This window comes from Quercus robur, chromosome 4, assembly GCF_932294415.1.
Source record: "Quercus robur chromosome 4, dhQueRobu3.1, whole genome shotgun sequence".
Lineage (NCBI taxonomy): Eukaryota > Viridiplantae > Streptophyta > Magnoliopsida > Fagales > Fagaceae > Quercus > Quercus robur.
Window position 1 is genome coordinate 69946978 of NC_065537.1, and position 20633 is coordinate 69967610.

Consider the following 20633-nt stretch of genomic DNA (forward strand, 5'->3'; position numbering starts at 1 on the left):
CCATTAGGTCCCACAAAATGACTTTTGTGTTAACCAAAATTATGGCATCAATGTGAACATTAGTAACTCTTGAATTTTACCCCCAAATAATTCTTGCAATTTTGGAGTGGGTCCGAACATCACATTGCACTGATTTTCTCCTTTCTCTTGCTATAAATTTGCTTCTTGAAGTGCTAAATAGCCATATCAGCCCTCTTCCTCTCTGGACAACACACAGATGTACCGTTTCAACACATAGCCAATTACCAACATTTTAGATAAACAAAGTTCCTTGAACCATATTCCATGGGACTTTCACCACCCTCATCTTTTCACATGCATGCTTTTATTCTTCTTTGGTGGTTTTGCCTGTTTCTCACCTCTGTAACTAGCGGGAATAATGTGACAGACCAATTGGCATTGCTTGAGTTCAAAGCCAAGATAACTCATGACCCTTTTGGGATTATGAGCTCTTGGAATGATAGCATCCACTTTTGTCAATGGCAAGGGGTTACGTGTGGTCGCCGACATCAAAGAGTCACCGTACTGAACCTGCAATCACAAAAACTGGTAGGCCCTATATCACCATTTGTTGGAAATTTAAGTTTTCTGAGGAATCTAACCCTTCAAAATAACAGTTTTCATAGCGAAATCCCTCCAGAAATTGGCCATTTGCGAAAACTGCAAGTCTTGCGATTGGAAAACAACACTATCAGTGGCATAATTCCTAACAATTTATCCAGTTGCACCAACCTCATTGCATTTTTTGTTGGTTATAACCTTTTGGTAGGAGAAATACCCGCAAAGCTTGGTACCTTGTCAAAGCTCCAAATCATTTCCATTCACAAGAATAATCTTACAGGAAGTATTCCATCTTCTTTTGGAAACCTATCATTTCTGAAAGGGTTTTCTGCAACTTATAATCACTTGGGTGGGATTATCCCTCATTCTTTTGGCCAATTAACCAAACTTACACTTTTTGCTGTAGGCTCAAATAGGTTGTTTGGTACAATTCCTCCCTCAATCTACAATCTCTCTTCATTAACACAGTTTGATATAGGAGACAACCAAATCCAAGGACGTCTTCCATCAAACATAGGCATCACTCTACCAAAAATCGAATTTTTTTCCATTAGCCGAAACCAATTTACAGGATTTATCCCTGTTTCAATATCCAATGCCTCAAATCTAAATACAATTTTTTTGGGTATAAATCAACTAACCGGAAAAGTTCCTTCTTTGGAGAAGCTATATAAAATGAGGCGTTTTCTCATTACCCTCAATTTTCTTGGAAATGAGGAAGCAAATGACTTGAGTTTTCTCTGTTCCTTGACAAATGCAACCAATCTATGGAAGTTGGCTATAAATGGCAACAATTTCGGGGGCAAGTTGCCTGAATGCATTAGCAACTTCTCAACTGATCTTACTGATTTGTACCTAGATAATAACCAAATATTTGGATACATTCCTGCTGGGATAGGAAATTTGATCAATTTGGAGAGACTTGAAATGTGGAACAATAAATTATCTAGCAATATCCCTTTTGAAATTGGAAAGCCTCATAAGCTACAATTTTTGGATTTATCTCAAAACAATTTCTCTGGGAACATTCCATCCTCCCTTGGAAATTTCACAAATTTGATAGAATTATATTTACAAGAGAATAATCTTCAGGGAAATATCCCTTCAATTCTTGGTCAATGTCAAAATCTGATTTATTTGTTTCTAGATCATAACAATCTCAGTGGTTCCATATCTCCACAAGTCATTGGTCTCTCATTCTCACCAATTAGTTTAGACATTTCTGCCAACCAATTTACCGGTACTCTTCCAATGGAAGTAGGAAATTTAAAAAATCTAGGATATTTGGATATTTCTGAAAACATGTTGTCCGGTAAAATTCCAATGAGTCTTGGAAGCTGTGTAAAGCTAGAATTTCTAGCCATGAGAAGAAACTTCTTCCAAGGGACCATCCCTTCATCTTTTGAATCGTTAAGAGGTCTTAAACAACTTGATCTTTCCAGTAATAATTTTTCAGGTGAGATTCCGAAATTCTTAGAGCTTTTTGACTTGCAATTACTAAATCTATCTAACAACCATTTTGAGGGTGAGGTACCAACAAAGGGAATTTTCAAGAATACGAGTGCAACTTCACTTAATGGAAATGGTGAGCTCTGCGGCGGCATACCTAAGTTTCAGCTTCCTAAGTGCAAATACAACAAATCAAAAAAGAAGAAGTTGACTCCTACTGTGAAATTAATAATCTCTATACTTTCTGGGCTTTTTGGAGTAACTTTGATTCTATCTCTTCTACTTCTTTGCTCTTTAAGAAAAAAAAGGAAGAAAAATACCTCAATCTTTTTTTTTTTTTTTTTTGAGAATCCCACTGAAATTTTATTGGATATTTGTGGCTAAATCAGCCTGAACTACATATGAAATATCTGGTGGTACTTCTTCCATCCAGACAGTTAATGAGGGCGAGTTAATAGCCCACCTAGCCAATGCATGAGCAACCCTATTGCCTTGTCGGCGTACATGATTAAAACTGAAACTATTGAAAAAAGAAGTTAAGACTTTAACATCTTCAATCAAATGTCCATGGAGTGCTAAAGATTGTTCAGGGTTGTTAAGTTCCTTTGTGATTGTGTCTGAATCCCCTTCGAAAACGGCTGAGGTAATTCCAATCTCTAAGGCAAATTCAACTGCTCGTCTTGCTGCAAGAGCTTCCGCCTGAGCCACAGTAGTCAGTTGATGGATTTGTTGCGACAAAGAGGCCAAAACCGCTCCTTCAGAGTTGCGGATAACCACTCCAATACCAGCTTTCCCAATTCCAACGAATGTTGCACCGTCGTAGTTCACCTTACAAACTCCCAGGTCTGGCGGTTTCCACTTCGTGTGCATCGCCTCTTGCTGTCTCATACTGATAGGATGGAGATTTTTGAACTCAGCTTTTCTCTCTTTTGCCAGCTGGTCGATGCGATGTACTGGATATGCTTCTTCGCTCAGTCGGAGCTTATTCCGTCTGTTCCATATAGACCAAGTCATGAAGGCTAGTAGTGATGGATCTCTGTTTCCATTGAAAGCACTTTCGAAAATCTCCATTGCTGCCTTCCCATTCATCGTTGCCAGCCAGCTCCACTGAGGATCCGCCGTCCAAGCAACCTGCAATTCAGAACAAAAAAACAGAGCATGTGAGCAGTCTTCATCCATCACCTTGCAACTCTCGCAAGTTGCTTCGGTGATGATTTTCCTCCTGCAGAGACTGGATTTTGTAGGAAGAGCTTCTCTACAAGCTCGCCTCAATTGATTCAATAAATTTCCTTTTGAATGTATCTTACCAAAGTCTCCTAAATGCTACCAATGGATTCTCTTCTGCTAATTTAATTGGTAAGGGTAGCTTTGGGTCCGTGTATAAAGGAATTCTTGATCAAGGCAGACATATGGTTGCTGTTAAGGTGCTTAACCTCTCACATCGAGGAGCTTCCAAAAGTTTCATGGCCGAGTGTGAGGCTCTAAGAAACATCAGACATCGAAATCTTGTAAAGGTACTCACAGCATGTTCAGGTATTGACTATCAAGGTCATGATTTTAAAACTTTGGTATATGAGTTCTTGAGAAACGGCAATCTAGATGAGTGGTTGCATCCAACTCCAAGAACAAATGAGGCTATTGAGGAGCCAAGGAAGTTAAGTATTCTTCAAAGATTGAATATCGCCATTGATGTTGCTAGTGCATTGGATTATCTTCATCATCGTTGTGAAACACCAATTGTTCATTGTGACCTCAAGCCCAGTAATGTTCTTCTCGATGATGACCTGATTGGACATGTAGGCGACTTCGGCTTAGCAAGATTCCTTCATGATGTTTCCCAAGATTGTTCTACTAATCAATCAAGCTCCATTGGGGTTAGAGAAACAGTTGGTTATACTCCTCCAGGTAAATATATTTTACATTTCTTAAATTTAATTTTCTTTCTTTTTCCCAACGTTTCTTACTATTAATTCAAGCATGAAATGATAGATTCAATATGGATGTATTGTATCTAGAGATAAAATTAGGGCCAACGAAATACAATTTGATGCCTGAGGCAATAATTTTTAAGTGAGATTTTTAAAATATTTAAATATCGATCAAATAATATCTATTTCACTTTTTTTTTAGATCAAAGTTTTTGCTTTTTTGAGATGCAAATTACTAATTCAGCTACGTCTCTTGTACAACTAATATTAATTAATTAACTTAATCAACACTCTCATATAAATTTTCTCTTGTACAACTAATATTAATTAATTAACTTAATCAACACTCTCATATAAATTTTATTTTTGCAAAACTGTTAAGCGTTTCAATTGAATTGGATTTCTATTACCTATATTTTAGCGGCCTTCTTGGAGGTGTGAGAAAAAAAAATACAAAACCCACCATTTTCCTTTTTTAAAAATAATCTTTTGGAGCTTTTTTTTTTTATGTGGTCCTTGGGACTCTTTTATGAAATTTTATGCATACAGAACCTTAGGCCTAGGCTTAAAGCTGACCCTAGATAAAATGTGTCATAACAAATTTTCACTTCTCTTTATTTTATTTTTTTCTTATTACATGCCATTGAAAATAAACCTTTATTACTTGTGAGATTTTTTTTTTCTTTCCCTTCTTTTTTTTAGTACAAATATTTGCCTATCTTACAACATATGTTACATGCAATTGCAGAGTATGGTATGGGAAATGAAGTGTCACTATATGGTGACACCTATAGTTACGGCATACTATTGTTAGAGATGTTCACAGGAAAGAGACCTACTGATAGCATTTTTCAAGATAATTCAAACCTTCATGACTTTGTCAAAGCAGCTTTGTCAGAACGAAAAATTGACATTATAGATCCTAATCTTCTTTGGGAAAGGCAAGAGGAAGAGATGAGGAGGATAAACAACACTCAAAATGAGGATCAAAATGGAAGTTCCAAAATTCAGGAATGCTTGATTTTGATACTTGGAATTGGAGTTGCTTGTTCCACAGAATTTCCAAGAGAAAGGATGAACATCAGTACTGTTGTAGTTGAGCTTCATAAAATTCGAGAAAGCATTCTTAAAACTAGTATACAAAGACAAGGAGTTCGTGCTACAGGTAAATTTTGTTTTTTCATTGATATATAAATATATATATATATATATATATATTTATATATATAGAATTTGGTAATGTATCCACCCACACCACTTGATCTAACTAACTTAATAAAGCCATTCCAAATGTTTAAGGGAATCATATAGCAATTAGAAAGCCACTGTCCATCTTGCAAAACTAAAAAGATTGGAGCCACTTGAAATTTTATTAGTTCATTCTACTATACATAGGATTGGGAATGAATCCAATTACTCTTCCTCTTCTTCTCTTTTGTGAGTGTGTGTGAGAGAGATATTTGGGTGATTTCCATTATTAAAGAGACATCACAAGAAATTGGCTTACGTCCCCTATTAATCTAGACAGAGATCCCTGTAAAAGACATCAGCTTAAATTATCGGCACATGCATGTACTAAATGGCTGTGATAAACAAGTAAATGCTACAAATTTTAACTAATTAATTTATTGGAGAAGTCTTGCTTGTTTAAAATTCCAAATTAGTATGTAATCTCTCATATATATATATATATATATATATATATATGATACTTTAAAATAAACATAATTAGATGCATATAACATTCTTAACTAAGTCTAAAAAACTTTCTCAAATAAACATATAGTTTATGGGGTAAAGTGTGCATTCACATAGTTTAAGGAGGTAAATGTTTATTCTCATAGTTTAGAGGTGTAAGTGTAAAAGGAGATATAATTTAGTGGGTAAAGTGTAATTTCTCCAAAATGTCTTGCAAGGATGTTACTTGGTAAGAATATGCAAATAGTTAATTCTTGATTGATTCATTAAATTAATTTTTGTTATTGTGATGCAATAAATTTATTTCACATTTACATTTTTCGATTAAAGATATTAAAAAAAAAATTAAGAACATGGTAAAAAAAATTTCACTGAAATTTACATTTGAACTAATATTCAGTTTTTGTAAGAAAATCTAGATTGTATTTGTATATAGAACTATATATTTTAGTATTAGGTATTTATTACCACCGCGCACCCTTGGTGCGGTGGTCACTCCACAAGTATAAATGCTTCTAGGGTGTAGAGGGGCAAGGGTCGGAGTTCAAGTCTCCAGAAGGGAGCTTCACACACATATACACTTAGATTAGGTTAGAGTAGAAATTCTATCTTGTATAAAAAAATAATAATAAAAAAATAAAAAAAAATATTAGGTATTTATTATGATAGATATGTATGATATCTTCTAAGTAAATGGATTGCTAATTCAATAAATATTAAAGGGTAAATTACACTACCATCCATTGACGTTTATCGTAACAACACTCCTCACTTGAGATTTATATAAATGCAACAACTAAGTCCGTGCCTCCCAAACTATGATTTCACTAATAGAATATTTCATTTTAAAAATATATTCTTATTCAAACTTGGAAAAAATGACACTCCCCTCCCTTGAGATATGTATTAGCTATTACATTTATATAAACCACAAGGAATGAGTGTCATACTGTCATTTCATAAAACTTAAGAAGGGGAGTGTCATTTCATAAAATTTAAGGAAGGTGGCTGTACTTTCTCAAAAAAAAAAAAAAGGAAGGTGGCTGTAATTTAGTAAATATTAAATGAGTTTGGATTTCATAATTCTACAAATTAAATTTCTTGCATTTTAAATTTTCTTAAAGGTGTAAAACAATAAAAATAAAATAAAAATTCGATACTTAATTTACCAATTAAATTGCAGCCTTGTTGGTAATAGCTTAATGAATATCTTTTAAATTGTAGGGGAACAGCTCAGTCACAAGTCACTACAACGTCATTTTTAGAAATTCAAAGCTTTTTATTATTCTAATTCATTGAAATTTATCTTCCTTTACCACAGGTGCACAAGGTTGATGACTTATTATGAAGGTAGCCTGCATAGTTTGTCAAGTTTATGATATATTATATTGGAGCAAATAATTTGTGTAATTCAGCTAGCAATCATGTCTTTTAATGTACTATTTTTCGTTAATTTAGCAATCATATTTCTGGCTTGGCTCAAAGATCTGATGTATTTTCTCTCTGTGGTTTCAATAAAAATGCTTAGTCTTTAGACGCCTAAGAAATTTAGATTTGCCTCTATTTGAAGATTTTCATTTTATGAATTAATTGGATTTATCGAAAATATGTTCTACCACAATTTGTTTCTGTACTTCAGATTGATTTAGTCGGTTTTTCTTAATCTATTGGTCTATGTTTTTTTCCTCAAAAAAAAAAAAAAAATATATATATATATATATATATATAAAAATATATCACTGTTATTTGTCAATAATTATTGATAAAAATTTAATTAAAAATAATCAATTAAAGATCTTTGTCGCTAAAAACTCTACAAAGTAAGCGTGTGTGTGTTTTATTTTTTTTATTTGAATATAGTCTGGGCTTCAGAAATTGGTTTTCCTTTTCCATTATTTCACTTTGTCCATCTAGCAAGGCCCATTCTTTCCTTGTGAAGGATTGTGAATTAGTGTGAAGTGTGAACCCATTTCGTCCTAAGCCTTTTATCAGCCCAAATGGACTTCGTATCCTCCGTATAGGGCTTGTGGTTTTAAGCCCATTTGCACTGCCCCCCCACCCCCACCCCCCCCCCCCCAAAAAAAAGACTCTTTTAATAATAATTAATGCCAGTAAAATTTTTCTAAGGCATTCATATATTTTGAAAAGAATTTGGTATTTTTATATAACCAAAATAATTGTTATAATAACCACTTTCCCTCCCCCTTACGTGTGTTTGTTTCTAAAAAAAAAGAAAAAAAAAAAAAAAAAAAAAGAAAGAGAATTGTTATAATAAGTATTTCAACTTTATTATGATTATTTTTATTATTATCATTTTTGGTGTATTATGTGATTATTTTTTATCTACTTTTATTAATCCCTTGTTCATTTGTGAGATTTTCATTAGAATGTGTTATTATAATTTGATCGAGGGGCGGAAAAGGATAATTGCTATTTGCTAGTTGAGAGATTTAAAGGATAAAATAAGAGAAAAGTGTTTTTGGCTGGTTAAGTGAATAAATTTAATAAGAGATCTTATTTGAGATCCAATTAATCATCTCTCTCTCATAATATGATAAGATTAAAATAAATTTAAAGTTCCAGAGATATAGAATTTAATTTACCAAACGCACTATCGCAACTTCAATCAACAATAGAATTATCCAATAACCTCAACTAGTCCACCCTTTGAATCATTTGCTCACTGATGGTTGAATGCAAGAGTCCTCATCTATGTACTGTAATTAATGATTTTTTTTTTTCAGGGAATCTCATGTTTAATGTTTCATGTGGGTTTCCGCCAATAGCTTTTGGTGTTTTGACATGGTTTGGTAAAAGGCATCACTACCAAAAAAAAAATGTCTTGTAGCCGCGTTTTTAAAACGCGGCTATAGCTCCTAAAAATGTGGCTATAGGACAATTCTGCCTATAGCCGCATTTTTTTAAGCCACATTTTCAGTCGTGGCCTAAAACCCCTAACTATAGGCCAGGACCAATGGTTGCATTTTTCAAACGGGGCTATAGGGACAGCTATAGCCGCATTTTTAAAACGCAGCTATAATTCAAGTTAGAAACTATATATCTTATATAATTTCTAAACAATCAAACTAACATTATAAAAATAAATAAAAAAATAAAAAAATCAATTGACAATCCGTATCAATTCTCTAAATTGGATTAGATTTAAGGAAATCAACTTAAAAGAATACACAAAATATATTCAATTTGATGGGAAAAAAAGAAGAGTAAACAAATACATACTTGTAAGGTTGTAGGTAGAAGAAGAGAATAATAGATGTTGTAGGTAAAAATAGAGAAGAATAGCACAAAAGAACCATATGATAAGTATTAATTATGAATTATTTTCTATATATATACACACACACACTCCACGTTGCAACCTTAGACAAAATAAACTAAAGAAAAGAACAAATAAAACACAATGTTGCTGTATTTTTATCCATTTAGAAATACTTATATATCCACATTGAAGAATTTTATATGAACAAAAAGTTTAAAGCTAATATTAATTGAATAGAATTTTTTAAACAAAAATTCTAAACACTACATTGCAACCTTAGACAAAATAAACTAAAGAAAAGAACAAATTAAACACTACGTTGTTGTATTTTTATCCACTTAGAAATACAGCAAGTGTAATTCAACTTTAATCAAATTAAGATTTTTACTCACTTAGAAATTATAGTTGAAGAAAACTTATATATATTTTTTCTTAAAATCTAAAAATCTAAGAAAATTTCTGCAATTTGGTGCTGCCACTTGATGCAACCACGACGCCTAAACCCAACTTTTATTATATATAATATGATTTTATACATAAATATTTTATATTTTATAAACTTAGCCTATAACCGTGTTTTTTAAACACGGCTATAGGTCCTCCTTTAAAAAATATATACATATTTGGCTAGACCTATAGCCACATTTATAAACGTGTCTATAGACTTAACCTATAGCCGCATTTAAAAAACGCGGCTATAGGTTAGCCATAGCAGTGTTTTTTAGACACCTATAGGTCCTCCTTTAAAAAATATATACATATTTGGCTAGACCTATAGTCACATTTATGAACGCGGCTATAGACTTAACCTATAGCCGCATTTAAAAAACACAGCTATAGGTTAGCCATAACAGCGTTTTTTAAACACCTATAGGTCCTCCTTTAATATATATATATATATATATATATATTTGGCTGGACCTATAACCACATTTATGAACATGGCTATAGAACTTATAGCCACGTTTTAAAAACGCGGCTAAAACCACTTATTAACGTGGCTATAAACTTAACCTATAGCCGCATTTTTGCATACACGGCTATAGACCCGTATGTTTTGTAGTGCATCTAACTTGCACATAACTGGTTAGAATTGGGTTCCAATTAGCTCAATTACTAAAAAATTTTGTTCTCAAACAAGATATCTAGGATTCGATTATCACTTACACTAAAAACTAATTGGTGTCTTAATTTAATGATAATGCATGGTCATTAGAAGTGGACGACATAGGTTGAAATTATGGATGAAGCTAGATATGGACTTGGGGGGCAATGGCGCCCCCCCCCCCCCCCCCCTCCCCCCAAATATTTTTTTATAAAAATGTTAGTATATTAATAGATACTAGTTTTAGCAATTTTGTTCAATAAAATTACACTTTGACCCCTTAAAGTGTCATCGATTCTTTTAAGAGTAATGTTATAACCATAAACTTTTTTACAACATTTTTACAAACTATTAAAGTAACAAATTCTTATTGGTTCACACACTTACATCAATTTTTATTTACCAATAATCACTCACCACATTACTAATTTGTAAAATTTTTGTAGTTTTAGCATTTTCCACCTTTTAAAGGCCATAAAAAATTAATAAATTAAATTTAAAATAAAATATGTAAGTCCTAAAAAACTAGGTCAACAACAAAAATTATCAATAGTAAAGTTTTTAAAATAAAATAAAATAAAAACTTTTAAGCCCAATCAACCAATTTTACCCAAAATAAACAACCTGGCCCTCTAAAAAGTTGTAAACAAAATAATTTTTTCCTTATCCAGCTGCACACATACAGCAAAGACACCCAAAAAAAAAAAAAAAAATCTTAGTGGTTAAGCTATAGAGTAAGAGGCCAAAGCCGCCGCACCAACAAGCCACAAAGCCGCCCCCTAACTCCAAGTTCTGGCTTCATCCCTAGTTGAAACTATCTCTAAAAAAGACTTGCAAATGACTATCAATAAAAATAAATAAATAAAATTGTTGGTAAATTTTACACAAAAATACGTACTTAAGGGCCGCACTAGTTAATTGAACGATTGTATTATTTTGTGTGTTTTATGTAGTAAATTTTACACAAAAATGGTGGCATTATGTGTTTTTTTTTTTTTTTTTTGTAAAAATGCAAAATTGACCCTCTAACTTTCACCGTTTTTCATTTCAGTCCTTTAACTTTCATTTTTGTCAATTCAGTCCTTTAACTTTCAATTTTTTGTCAGTTCAAGGCTCTACTACTCAGTTACTGCTGCTGTCAGAACCACTAAAACAACGCCGTTTTGCTTGTGGTTTTTTTTTTTTTAATTCGGAATTAAAAAAAAAAAAAAATTTAAGTCATCGTTCCCCTTCCCCTGAAATCAAAAGAAAGAAATCACTGAGAACTAAAAATCACCCAAAGATTTGGCGAGAGAGAAAGGGAGAGAGAGAATGGAGGAGTCGATCCGAAGCTTTTATGGAAGCTTAAGTTCATTCTGCAACCATGTCGAGTCCAGTTGTGACGCTCTAAAGCAATCCAGCACGACGCGTATCAATCGCAACCAACGATCTCAACCTCCTCGATTCCATGACTTTGGGCACTGTCTCTTTCGAAGAGCTCTTAGGTCACTGCAATGAGGTCTACAAGAAGAACCAGTCCGATCTCACCGAACTCAAACTTCACCTCAAGGACTTTGGATACAGTCCCGGTACAATTTCACGCTCAATTCCTGTTTGATTTTTAGTTTCTGACAAATAATTTATACAAAGCATTTGCCAATGTTGATTTTGTTACTTTTTTTTGCCATAGAAGTTAAGCTTGATGATGAAGATGAGGTTCGTAGTATATCTTTCTTTTGATTTCAGGGGAAGGGGAACGATGTCGTCTTAATGTTTTCTTCTTCTTCTTTTTTTTTTTTTTTTTTTTCAGATTTTTCTTATTTTAATTCTGAATTAAAAAAATTATAAATTATAAATTATAAAAATAAAAAAATAAAAACCACAAGCAAAACGACATCGTTTTAGTGGTTCTGACGGCAGCAATAACAGAGCCTTGAATTGACAAAAACTTGAAATTTAGAGGACTGAATTAATAAAAATGAAAATTAGAGGATTGAAATGAAAAACGGTGAAAGTTAAGAGTTTTGAATTTTTTTTTTTTTCCCTACCACTCTCACTAATTAATGGATCAAATCAGCCAATAGGCCCCATTTTGCAAACCTACTCTTATCTGGCCTGGCCCAAAATCCAATTAGAAATTCAGCACACAAAAAATTAAATAAATTAAAAAAAAAAAAAAAAAAAACCAATCCTAGAACCAACTCCGAATCCGAATGGATAAAGAAGACCAAGCCGAATCCAAAACCCATCAAAAAGTATAAATACAAAAGCCGAAGCCGAAATCCGCAACAGCATAATTCTCTCTCTCAAGACCTGCGACTATCTACTGCTCAATTCTCAATATTGCTGAGGTAATATTGGATTCTTAACTTTGATTTCTTTTCTGGTACTAGACTCAGTACTAATGCTCATGCTATACCCGTGACGTATCTATTATGTTATGATATAATTTTTCAAAAATTACTTATGATACCCATGTCGTATTCGTACCTTTAAGGTGTCCGTGTCTGTGCTTCCTAGATCTCAATTGATTTTTTTGTCTTTTTGCCTTCATTGCACGATATACATTGATGATGATATGGTTAATTTGTAAAGTTTTTGTTTTTGCTTTGAAAATTGTAGTGAGAAGTTTGCAACTTTATTGGCCAAAAAAGAAAGGAATAAAGTTTCTTCTCATTTTATTATAGGCTCAGGCTTGATGAACATGTCAATACCATATCATCTGGGCTCTCTTCTCTTGGAGCTGTGTTTTTCTTATAATGAATGCATTTGATTCTGTTCCTGCAACACTATCTCTAATAGTCTTTCCCGAGCATTCTGTGTCATGAAGTATGCATTTTGTTTTTTGTTTTGAACACAGTTTACCACTTTTTATCTTGCCATTCTGATTCTACGGCAATTTGTGTTTCAACCTTTCCACCTTAACCTTTAAATGTACACACATGACTAAGATAGTTTCTGTTGGGTATCAATTGGTAATCAATCTTACCAACTCCTTCATTTATATTCTTAGTTCTTCATAATTTACAATCAGGAATTCCAATCTAGTCTTAATTCCTACAATGTAGTACAATACTCAACACTATTTTTTATTTATTTAAATAGCCTCATTAGTGCATGTGACTTTTTGTGACTTCCAACTTTATTTGTGTGAAAAATGGTATCCCTTTGAACAATTTTTTCTTTTTTTGGTGTGTATATTGAGTTGTAGATTTAAACAGGTTTTGTCAATTTAATGCCTACAAGGGCCATTCTTGAGTGACTCATTCCTCTGAATCCTATTGACAGGTCTTTATCATCAAACTAAACTATAGAACAAAATTTAGAATGATCTAAGTTTTAGTGATTAAAGAATTGCTAGCAATGGAAGAAGCAAACATCCCTTTCTTTCATGTTGATATTGCATCTGAAGTTTTGTCACGATTGTCTGTGAAGGATCTTTCTTCAAGCAAGTGTGTCTCTAAAGGATGGAATTCGTTTATTAGTAGTCCTTCATTCTTGCATATACTTTCTAAACGGTTAGAACGAGAAGGACCTTCTGGGCTTTTCTTTCAAATGTTCAAGGATAATGTGGATTGTGTTTCTAGACCTATCAAATACATTCCTATTCACAAGAACAAATCATTCATCCAAAATAACATATTGAATTTTCTTCCAGAGGAAGTTGTTATCATGTCTTCGTGTAATGGGCTTCTCTGTTGCCGGAGTTGCATCCATCCTATTGATGACATTTATAGAAGAGCGAAAAATCGGGAGGCAAAGGAACTGGTGATATACATTTGCAACCCAATGACTAAAGAATGGATTGCATTGAAGCCAGAAGGGTGTGTTGTTGGTGATAGCATTGGGTTAGCTTTCTATCCATTTGGTTATTCATTAAACACTTGCCCTTTTTACAAGTTGGTAAGCATTCAACAATCAAAAGTGGATCCACATTTGTATTCATTTGCAGTGTACTCCTCACAGACAGGTAGTTGGACAACTTCTAAAGAGGTTTGCCATTGCAGATATCAAATTTACAAAAACAATAAAGTTTTCGTTGGCAAGATGTTCAATTGGCTAACTCAGAACCACCATATTTTGAGTTTTGACGTCGAAAGAGAGCTTTCTAAGGTGATTAAGTTACCTGGTGAAGCTTCAAGGTCACTTAATCTTGGATGTTCAGAAGGATATCTCCATTATTTGTGTGTGCATGGTGAAGATTTTAGTGTGTGGATGTTGAAAGATTATTCCTCATCTGAGTGACTGAGTGGGTGCGTATCGGGTGACATTGGTTGATATATGTCAAGAAAGTTATACAGATTTGACTCACTGTAATGTAAAAAGGTGCTGGCTTTTGGCTAAGGGGTGGAATTTGTGACCTTCGAAGCAATCCTAATGACAACACCCAATTAAGCTTGAACATGACATTTTATTCCCAAGTTACGTAAATCATAGCTTGAAGTAACATCACACAATTTCTAAAAAAAACTCCAAAAAGTGGTGTAAAATAGAATATCCCTTCTCTTACGTCAATGGTTGTGCTTCTTCATCAACCTCCTCTCCTATTCCCCTAACTTAATTTTTTTTTTAAGTAAATAAATAAAGAGTTTCGCTGTTTAATATAAAAATCTTACAACTTAAGCATTGTGTTTCGCAACATTAACACCAAAAAATAGAAATCTCCTATATATATATATATATATATATTTTTTTTTTTTTTTTATAATCCCATTTTTAGGAAATGAAAATTTGAACTTTAAGTATACGTTTGGATAGGAATTATTTTCCTGCGTTTTGCGTTTTTTTTTTTTTTTTTTTTTTTTTTTTTTTTATATGCACGCGTTTCAGCTTTTAGGATATATTAAAAATGGGTTCCACGATACTATTTACATATTTAAAAATATTTTGCTACAGTATTTTCAATTTCAGTTTTCAGTAAAATAAGCTGTATCCAAACGGACCCTAAATATCTCTCTCTCTCTCTCTCTCTCTCTCTCATGGTTGAAATGAGCCCTTAGCCCCTCATCTCTGCAAACCAACACTATTGGGCTTGTTTATAACCATTTGTAAGATTAGGCCCAATGAAAGCAAAATAGAGCTCTCTCTCTGTCAAGGAAATAAAGGCCCAACTACACTCTTTTACAGGAAAGAATGTTGTTACATCACTTGGGGTCATCCCATGCATCCACGACTCACCAAAGTTGCCAGAACTGTATGCTTACTATCCTTAAAGATTGCAAGATTCTGGCATTGTTGTGCAAAGTGGAAGGAGAGAGCAAAATTAGAACTCAAGAAGGTTGTATTTTTGAACACCCAAGACAAGGGAAATGAAGAGAAAAAGGGGTACTTCTCAAAACGAATCAAAGGCATGGGAGAGACAGAACTAAGGAGAACGAAGGCATCGATACCAAGCAATTGGGCAAACAAGCAGCGTGTAAACTTATTTTGAAAAGATTAAACACGTAGAAGCTTACATAAAAAAACTAAGATTCATAACACAGAAGCCAATATTTTTGCATGCGCACGTCAGTATTAATAATATGCATGCTGTGCTTTATTTACTTTCCTTTGCCTTCTGTTAGTTTTAACTCTTAATACATTTCTCATATTTAATGTTGGATATATGTGGGTTTTGGCCAATAGTTTTTGGTGTTGTACGTGACATTGTTTTGGTAGAAGGCTTCCAACTTGCACATGAGTCCATGATCATCAATAAATGAATAAATAAATAAAATTGTTAGTAAAATTTACACAAGAAATGGTGTCACATATGTACTTAATGGTGGCAGTAGTTAACAGAAGGATTGTACTGATCACATTTGTAAGCATGGGGAACAAATTGATAATATTAAAATTTTAAATACGAAATTAAATTAACCACTCAGGAAAATTTTGAAGGACAAAATAGTATTTTAACCCAAAAAAAAATGTGGGACATTAATTAATTACTTCAGCTGAATTAGAAATAGATTGAGACCTATGGAATTTTCGTTCACAACCAAAAAAAATGGTGTGGTGTCTTGATGTTACACTACAAATAACTTGAGCTTTCTCAACATATTTTTATATATGTTTACTGAAAATGTTGATAGAAGCATTAATTTTCTAAAGTTATATAATGCTACTGTGGAGCTAAATAAAGGAAATGAGTATACTTATTTCAACAATTGTGATAACTGTTGAGATAAACGTTAAAAATAAAGTGAAAAAAAAAAAGTAGATAAAAAATATTAATTGAGAAAATTATATCCACGGGTGGATAAATGTTGATATTGTCGCGTGTAACACTGTAACATAAGCGAACATTAAAATGGCTCTCTCGCTCTCCAAAGAAGAACAAGAGGAGTTATCTCGGAGCAAGAAAAAAGTAAAAGATATCCGGTATGCAGGGTTCTGTGATGGGCAGGAGTCAGGCCCTTCGTCCCCAAACCGTGGGGTTGGTTCATGGAATCAGAGTATGTCCTTCAAGGACAAGCTTGTAGGCGAGATTCCAGGTGCCTACATTCAAGCTTTCAACTTTGGGGAGGCAATGGAAGATGATGCTGACTCGGATGAGGAAGTAGAAAATCTTAGACAGGGATTAGTAGCTGTGAAGTTTTCCAGTAATTTCAAGCAGCATATACGAGGTCCTTGGGCTCGAGCTCTCATCGTTAAGGTGTACGGGAAATCTGTGGGTTTTAACTTCCTTCAAAGCAAGCTTCTGGCTCTGTGGAAACCAGCGGGCAGATTGGATTGTGTTAACTTAGGTAATGGCTTTGCTCTCACGAGGCTCTCCTTGAAGGAAGATTTTGAAAATGTTCTAAAAAAGGGTCCATGGTTCATTGGAGGGCACTTCTTGTCTCTTAGACCATGGGAGTCGGATTTTAGATTGTTGTCGGCAAACATTTCTTCAGTTGCAGTCTGGGTTAGGCTCAATGAATTGCCGATTGAGTACTACAATGCAGAGGCACTTAAGCAGATAGGTAATGCTATTGGAAATGTGTTAAGGGTGGACTCATTCACAGCGTCGGAAAGCAGGGGCAGATTTGCTAGACTGTGTATTCAAATTGATGTACATAAGCCGCTGGTCACTGCCATTCTTATTGGTAAACGTGAACAACCAGTGTCCTATGAGGGAATACAAAATCTTTGTTTTGAGTGTGGGAGACTGGGGCATAGGCGTGAAGCTTGCCCGTATGTTGTCCGGCAAAACTCGCCGACGAGAGGAACGGAGGTAGAGGTAGAAGACAAAAGGAATGACCAAGAATGCAATATGCATGAGCAGGAACAGACTAGTGCAGAGGTGGGGCCAGACACTGTGCCTCAGGAGATTGTGCAAAAGGACTGTCCGCAGGAAGTGCATGGTGACACGTATGGCCCTTGGGTAGTGGTTGGCCGCAGAAAGAATGAGACAAGAGCTCGCAGGAGTGGAGGGAACCATGTGAATCTGTTCAATGCACAAGTAGTTTGTGGGAACGTTAAGAATGAGTGGGCTTTTAAAGATAGTGGTGGGCCGTCTAGAGAGACAAAGAGAAAGTTATCTCCTTTAAGGTCTATTGATAAGGCTCAGGTGATAAATGTTATCCAGAATATTTCCAAAGAGCCCGTGGGACGGGCCCAGCCCCCTTTAAGCCAAAGCATAAGCCTGCAGAACACGGGCCAGGTGGAAAAGTGGCCCAATCTGAATAAAGGCCAAGGGAAGATCCGAAGCACTTCAGTGAAGGGCAAAAAAGCTATTGCCCGTGCTAGAGAGCCTAAGGCGCTGATAAAGAACGCTGTTGACAAATATCAAGCCAAGAATTCCACTAATCTTCAAATAGTAAGTTCTTCATCTCGTCCAAATTAACAGGCAAGTCCGTGCAGTGGTGTTCCAGATTCGAATAGTATGTATGATTTTCAGTTTGGGTCAGAGGTGGGTTACAATTTGGGTGATTGTAGGGGCGGTCTGCCTGGGTTGAGCGCAAGCCGAGACGTGAGCAAATCTGAAAAACACCATGGGGTGTCCCATCCCCAAATTGAAAGTGAGGGTAAGGGAAGTTTGGAGGGAAGGAAAGGTGCGGAGGTGAATTCTCTTAGTAGAGGTGCCGATTGTGATGGAGGTGGAGGTGTTGATGATTTGAGATTTTCATCTGGTCATGATCTTCAAGCTGTTAATGGCTCCACAGGGAATGAAAATGGGGGTTTTTCAGCTCAAACTGGTAGTTGTAATTGGGAAAGAGCAGATAAAGGAGATGAGTCTGGGGATCGGATGGACTCGGAGGATGGAGGCGAAGCTGATGTCTCCGGATGATGTATGCTCCTCTCCAAATCCTTGTTTTTATGAATATTATAGTTTGGAACTGTAGGGGTGCTTTGAAGCCCTCCTTTCAAAATCATGTTAGAGAATTGGAGCAAAATCATGACCCTGCAATTCTAGTGGTGATGGAGACTCGGGTTGGAGGGGAGAGAGCAAGGGCGATTACTGAAAATCTCCCTTTTGATGGAGCGGTTCACTCAGACACTATCGGATACTCTGGTGGATTGTGGGTTCTTTGGAAGTCAGAGAAGGTAGAGGTCTCTTCCTTAGCTAGCACAGAGCAGGAGATTCACATAACGGTGAAGGTACGTCCCTCAAATTTTACTTGGTTATTTACTGCTGTATATGCCAGCCCTAGGAGTGCTGAAAGGCACATATTATGGAATAACCTCATTAAAGTCGCAGACCTCCATAACATGCCTTGGGTGATAGCAGGGGATTTTAATGAACCTCTTATAGGGGATGATAAGTTTGGGGGGAGAGCCGTGAATGTTAGTCGGTCCTTGTTGTTTAAAGAATGTCTTGATTATTGTAATATGATTGATATTGGGTTCTCGGGTCCTCGGTTCACTTGGTCAAATAGAAGGGAAGTCCAGGCTCTGATACAGGAAAGGATTGACAGATTTTTTGTTAATCCTAGCTGGTGTGTTATGTATCCTGATGCCAAAGTGGTTCATCTCACAAGATGCCACTCGGATCACTGTCCCGTGTTATTGGAGATGATTCCGAGGGAAGCTCGTAGAAGGGAAAGGCCGTTTATGTTCCAAACGGGTTGGTTGTCGAATGTCACCTTTCCTAAGGTTGTCTCTCAGGCTTGGAGTCATGTTCCCAGGCTTGGTGAGGCAATTGAAAAGTTTACAAAGGAAGCCAAGATCTGGAATAGAACTCAATTTGGAAATATTTTTGTCCGGAAAAAGAATATTATGGCCAGACTTAATGGGATTCAGCGGTCTATCTCTGTGAAGCCTTCCTCTTTCCTATTAAATCTTGAAAATGAGTTATTAAAGGAGTTGGATAGTGTGCTGGCTCAAGAAGAGGAGTTATGGGCTTTAAAATCCCGAGTGAATTGGATGATCCAGGGAGATAGGAACACCACTTTCTATCATGTGTCGACCTTGGTTAGAAGGAAAAGGAACAAAATCCTGGCTATCAAAAATAACAGTGGGGAGTGGTTGTCTGAGGAGAGTGCTGTGAAAGAGTTCTTTTGGAGAGGCTATGCTGACATTTATACGACATCCCTTGTTTCTGCCTCGGCCTCATCCAGCTCAAATTTTCAGTGGCAACCAAGGCTTTCGGAGGAAGAAAAACAAAGTGTGAGTGGGATGGTATCAGAAGAGGAGATTAAGACAGCTATGTGGTCTTTAAAACCTTTTAAAGCCCCTGGCCCGGATGGGCTGCATGCAGGGTTTTTCCAAAGATTTTGGCTTGTGGTGGGGAAATCAGTGATGGAGGAAGTTAAGAGGGTGTTTGTGGAAAAAAGAGTTCCGGAGTATTTAAACAAGACCCACATTGCCTTAATTCCTAAAGTCCTAGGCCCGGAGACGTTGGGAAATTATAGGCCCATCAGTTTGTGCAATTCGGTGTATAAGGTGTTGACCAAGATCATTGTGGCTCGGCTAAGACCTCACTTGGGGAAATTAATTTCCCCTTTTCAAGCGGCGTTTGTTCCAGGCAGGAGAGGTTCTGATAATGTGATCACAGCTCAAGAGATTATTCATTCCGTCAGTAAAAAGAAAGGGGGAGTTGGGTATATGGTTCTAAAAATAGATCTGGAGAAGGCGTATGATAAGATCGAATGGAGTTTCATTAGGGACATGCTCATGAGAGTCAATCTCCCAATGGATCTTCGGGACATTATCATGAGTTGTGTCTCCTCGGTCTCAACTTCAATCTTATTTAATGGAGAGGCTCTTGATCCGATTTACCCTTCTAGAGGGATAAGGCAAGGGGATCCTTTGTCCCCGTATTTATTTATTCTGTGCATGGACTATCTTGGGCAGTTGATTGAAGAAAAATGTCATGCAAACCTCTGGCAGCCAGTTAAGGCATCCCAAAGTGGCCCTTCCTTCTCCCATCTTCTCTTTGCTGATGATATCTTATTGTTTGCCAAAGCAGATCACATTAATTGCTCTGCGATTAGGGACGTGCTTGATGAATTTTGTAATCTCTCCGGGCAATCTCTTAGTGAAGTTAAGTCAAGAGTTTATTTCTCTCCAAATGTTGACAGAGACACTAGGGAGTCGTTGAGTGATATTCTTGGATTCACTTCCACTCCTTCTCTTGGTAAATATTTGGGGTTTCCTTTGAAGCATGCTGGTAGGTCAACTCAGGATTATAATTTTATTCTTGACAGAGTTAAGCAAAAGCTGGCTGGTT

The 20633-nt window shown here is 35.5% G+C and overlaps 2 protein-coding genes across 2 annotated transcripts in view; both read left to right on the top strand.

The window, feature by feature from the left end:
• The first annotated feature begins 236 nt into the window (after positions 1-236).
• The window catches only part of LOC126723518 (probable LRR receptor-like serine/threonine-protein kinase At3g47570), a 63243-nt gene continuing 42846 nt past the window's right edge, over positions 237-20633 (top strand). The window contains exons 1-4 of the mRNA XM_050427040.1: positions 237-2330; positions 3278-3915; positions 4687-5103; positions 6958-6986. Of these exons, the coding sequence (XP_050282997.1) occupies positions 286-2330; positions 3278-3915; positions 4687-5103; positions 6958-6971 (3114 nt within the window). The 5' untranslated portion in view covers positions 237-285 and the 3' untranslated portion in view covers positions 6972-6986. The remainder of the gene's footprint in view (positions 2331-3277; positions 3916-4686; positions 5104-6957; positions 6987-20633) is intronic.
• Positions 13364-14245, top strand: LOC126722499 (putative F-box protein At3g16210). Its single transcript, XM_050425657.1, has one exon. It carries the CDS (start codon positions 13364-13366, stop codon positions 14243-14245), a length of 882 nt encoding a protein of 293 aa, XP_050281614.1.

Bases quoted from the DNA above. Each gene is read 5' to 3' on its own strand.
- LOC126722499 (XM_050425657.1), top strand. From the start codon at position 13,364: ATGGAAGAAGCAAACATCCCTTTCTTTCATGTTGATATTGCATCTGAA.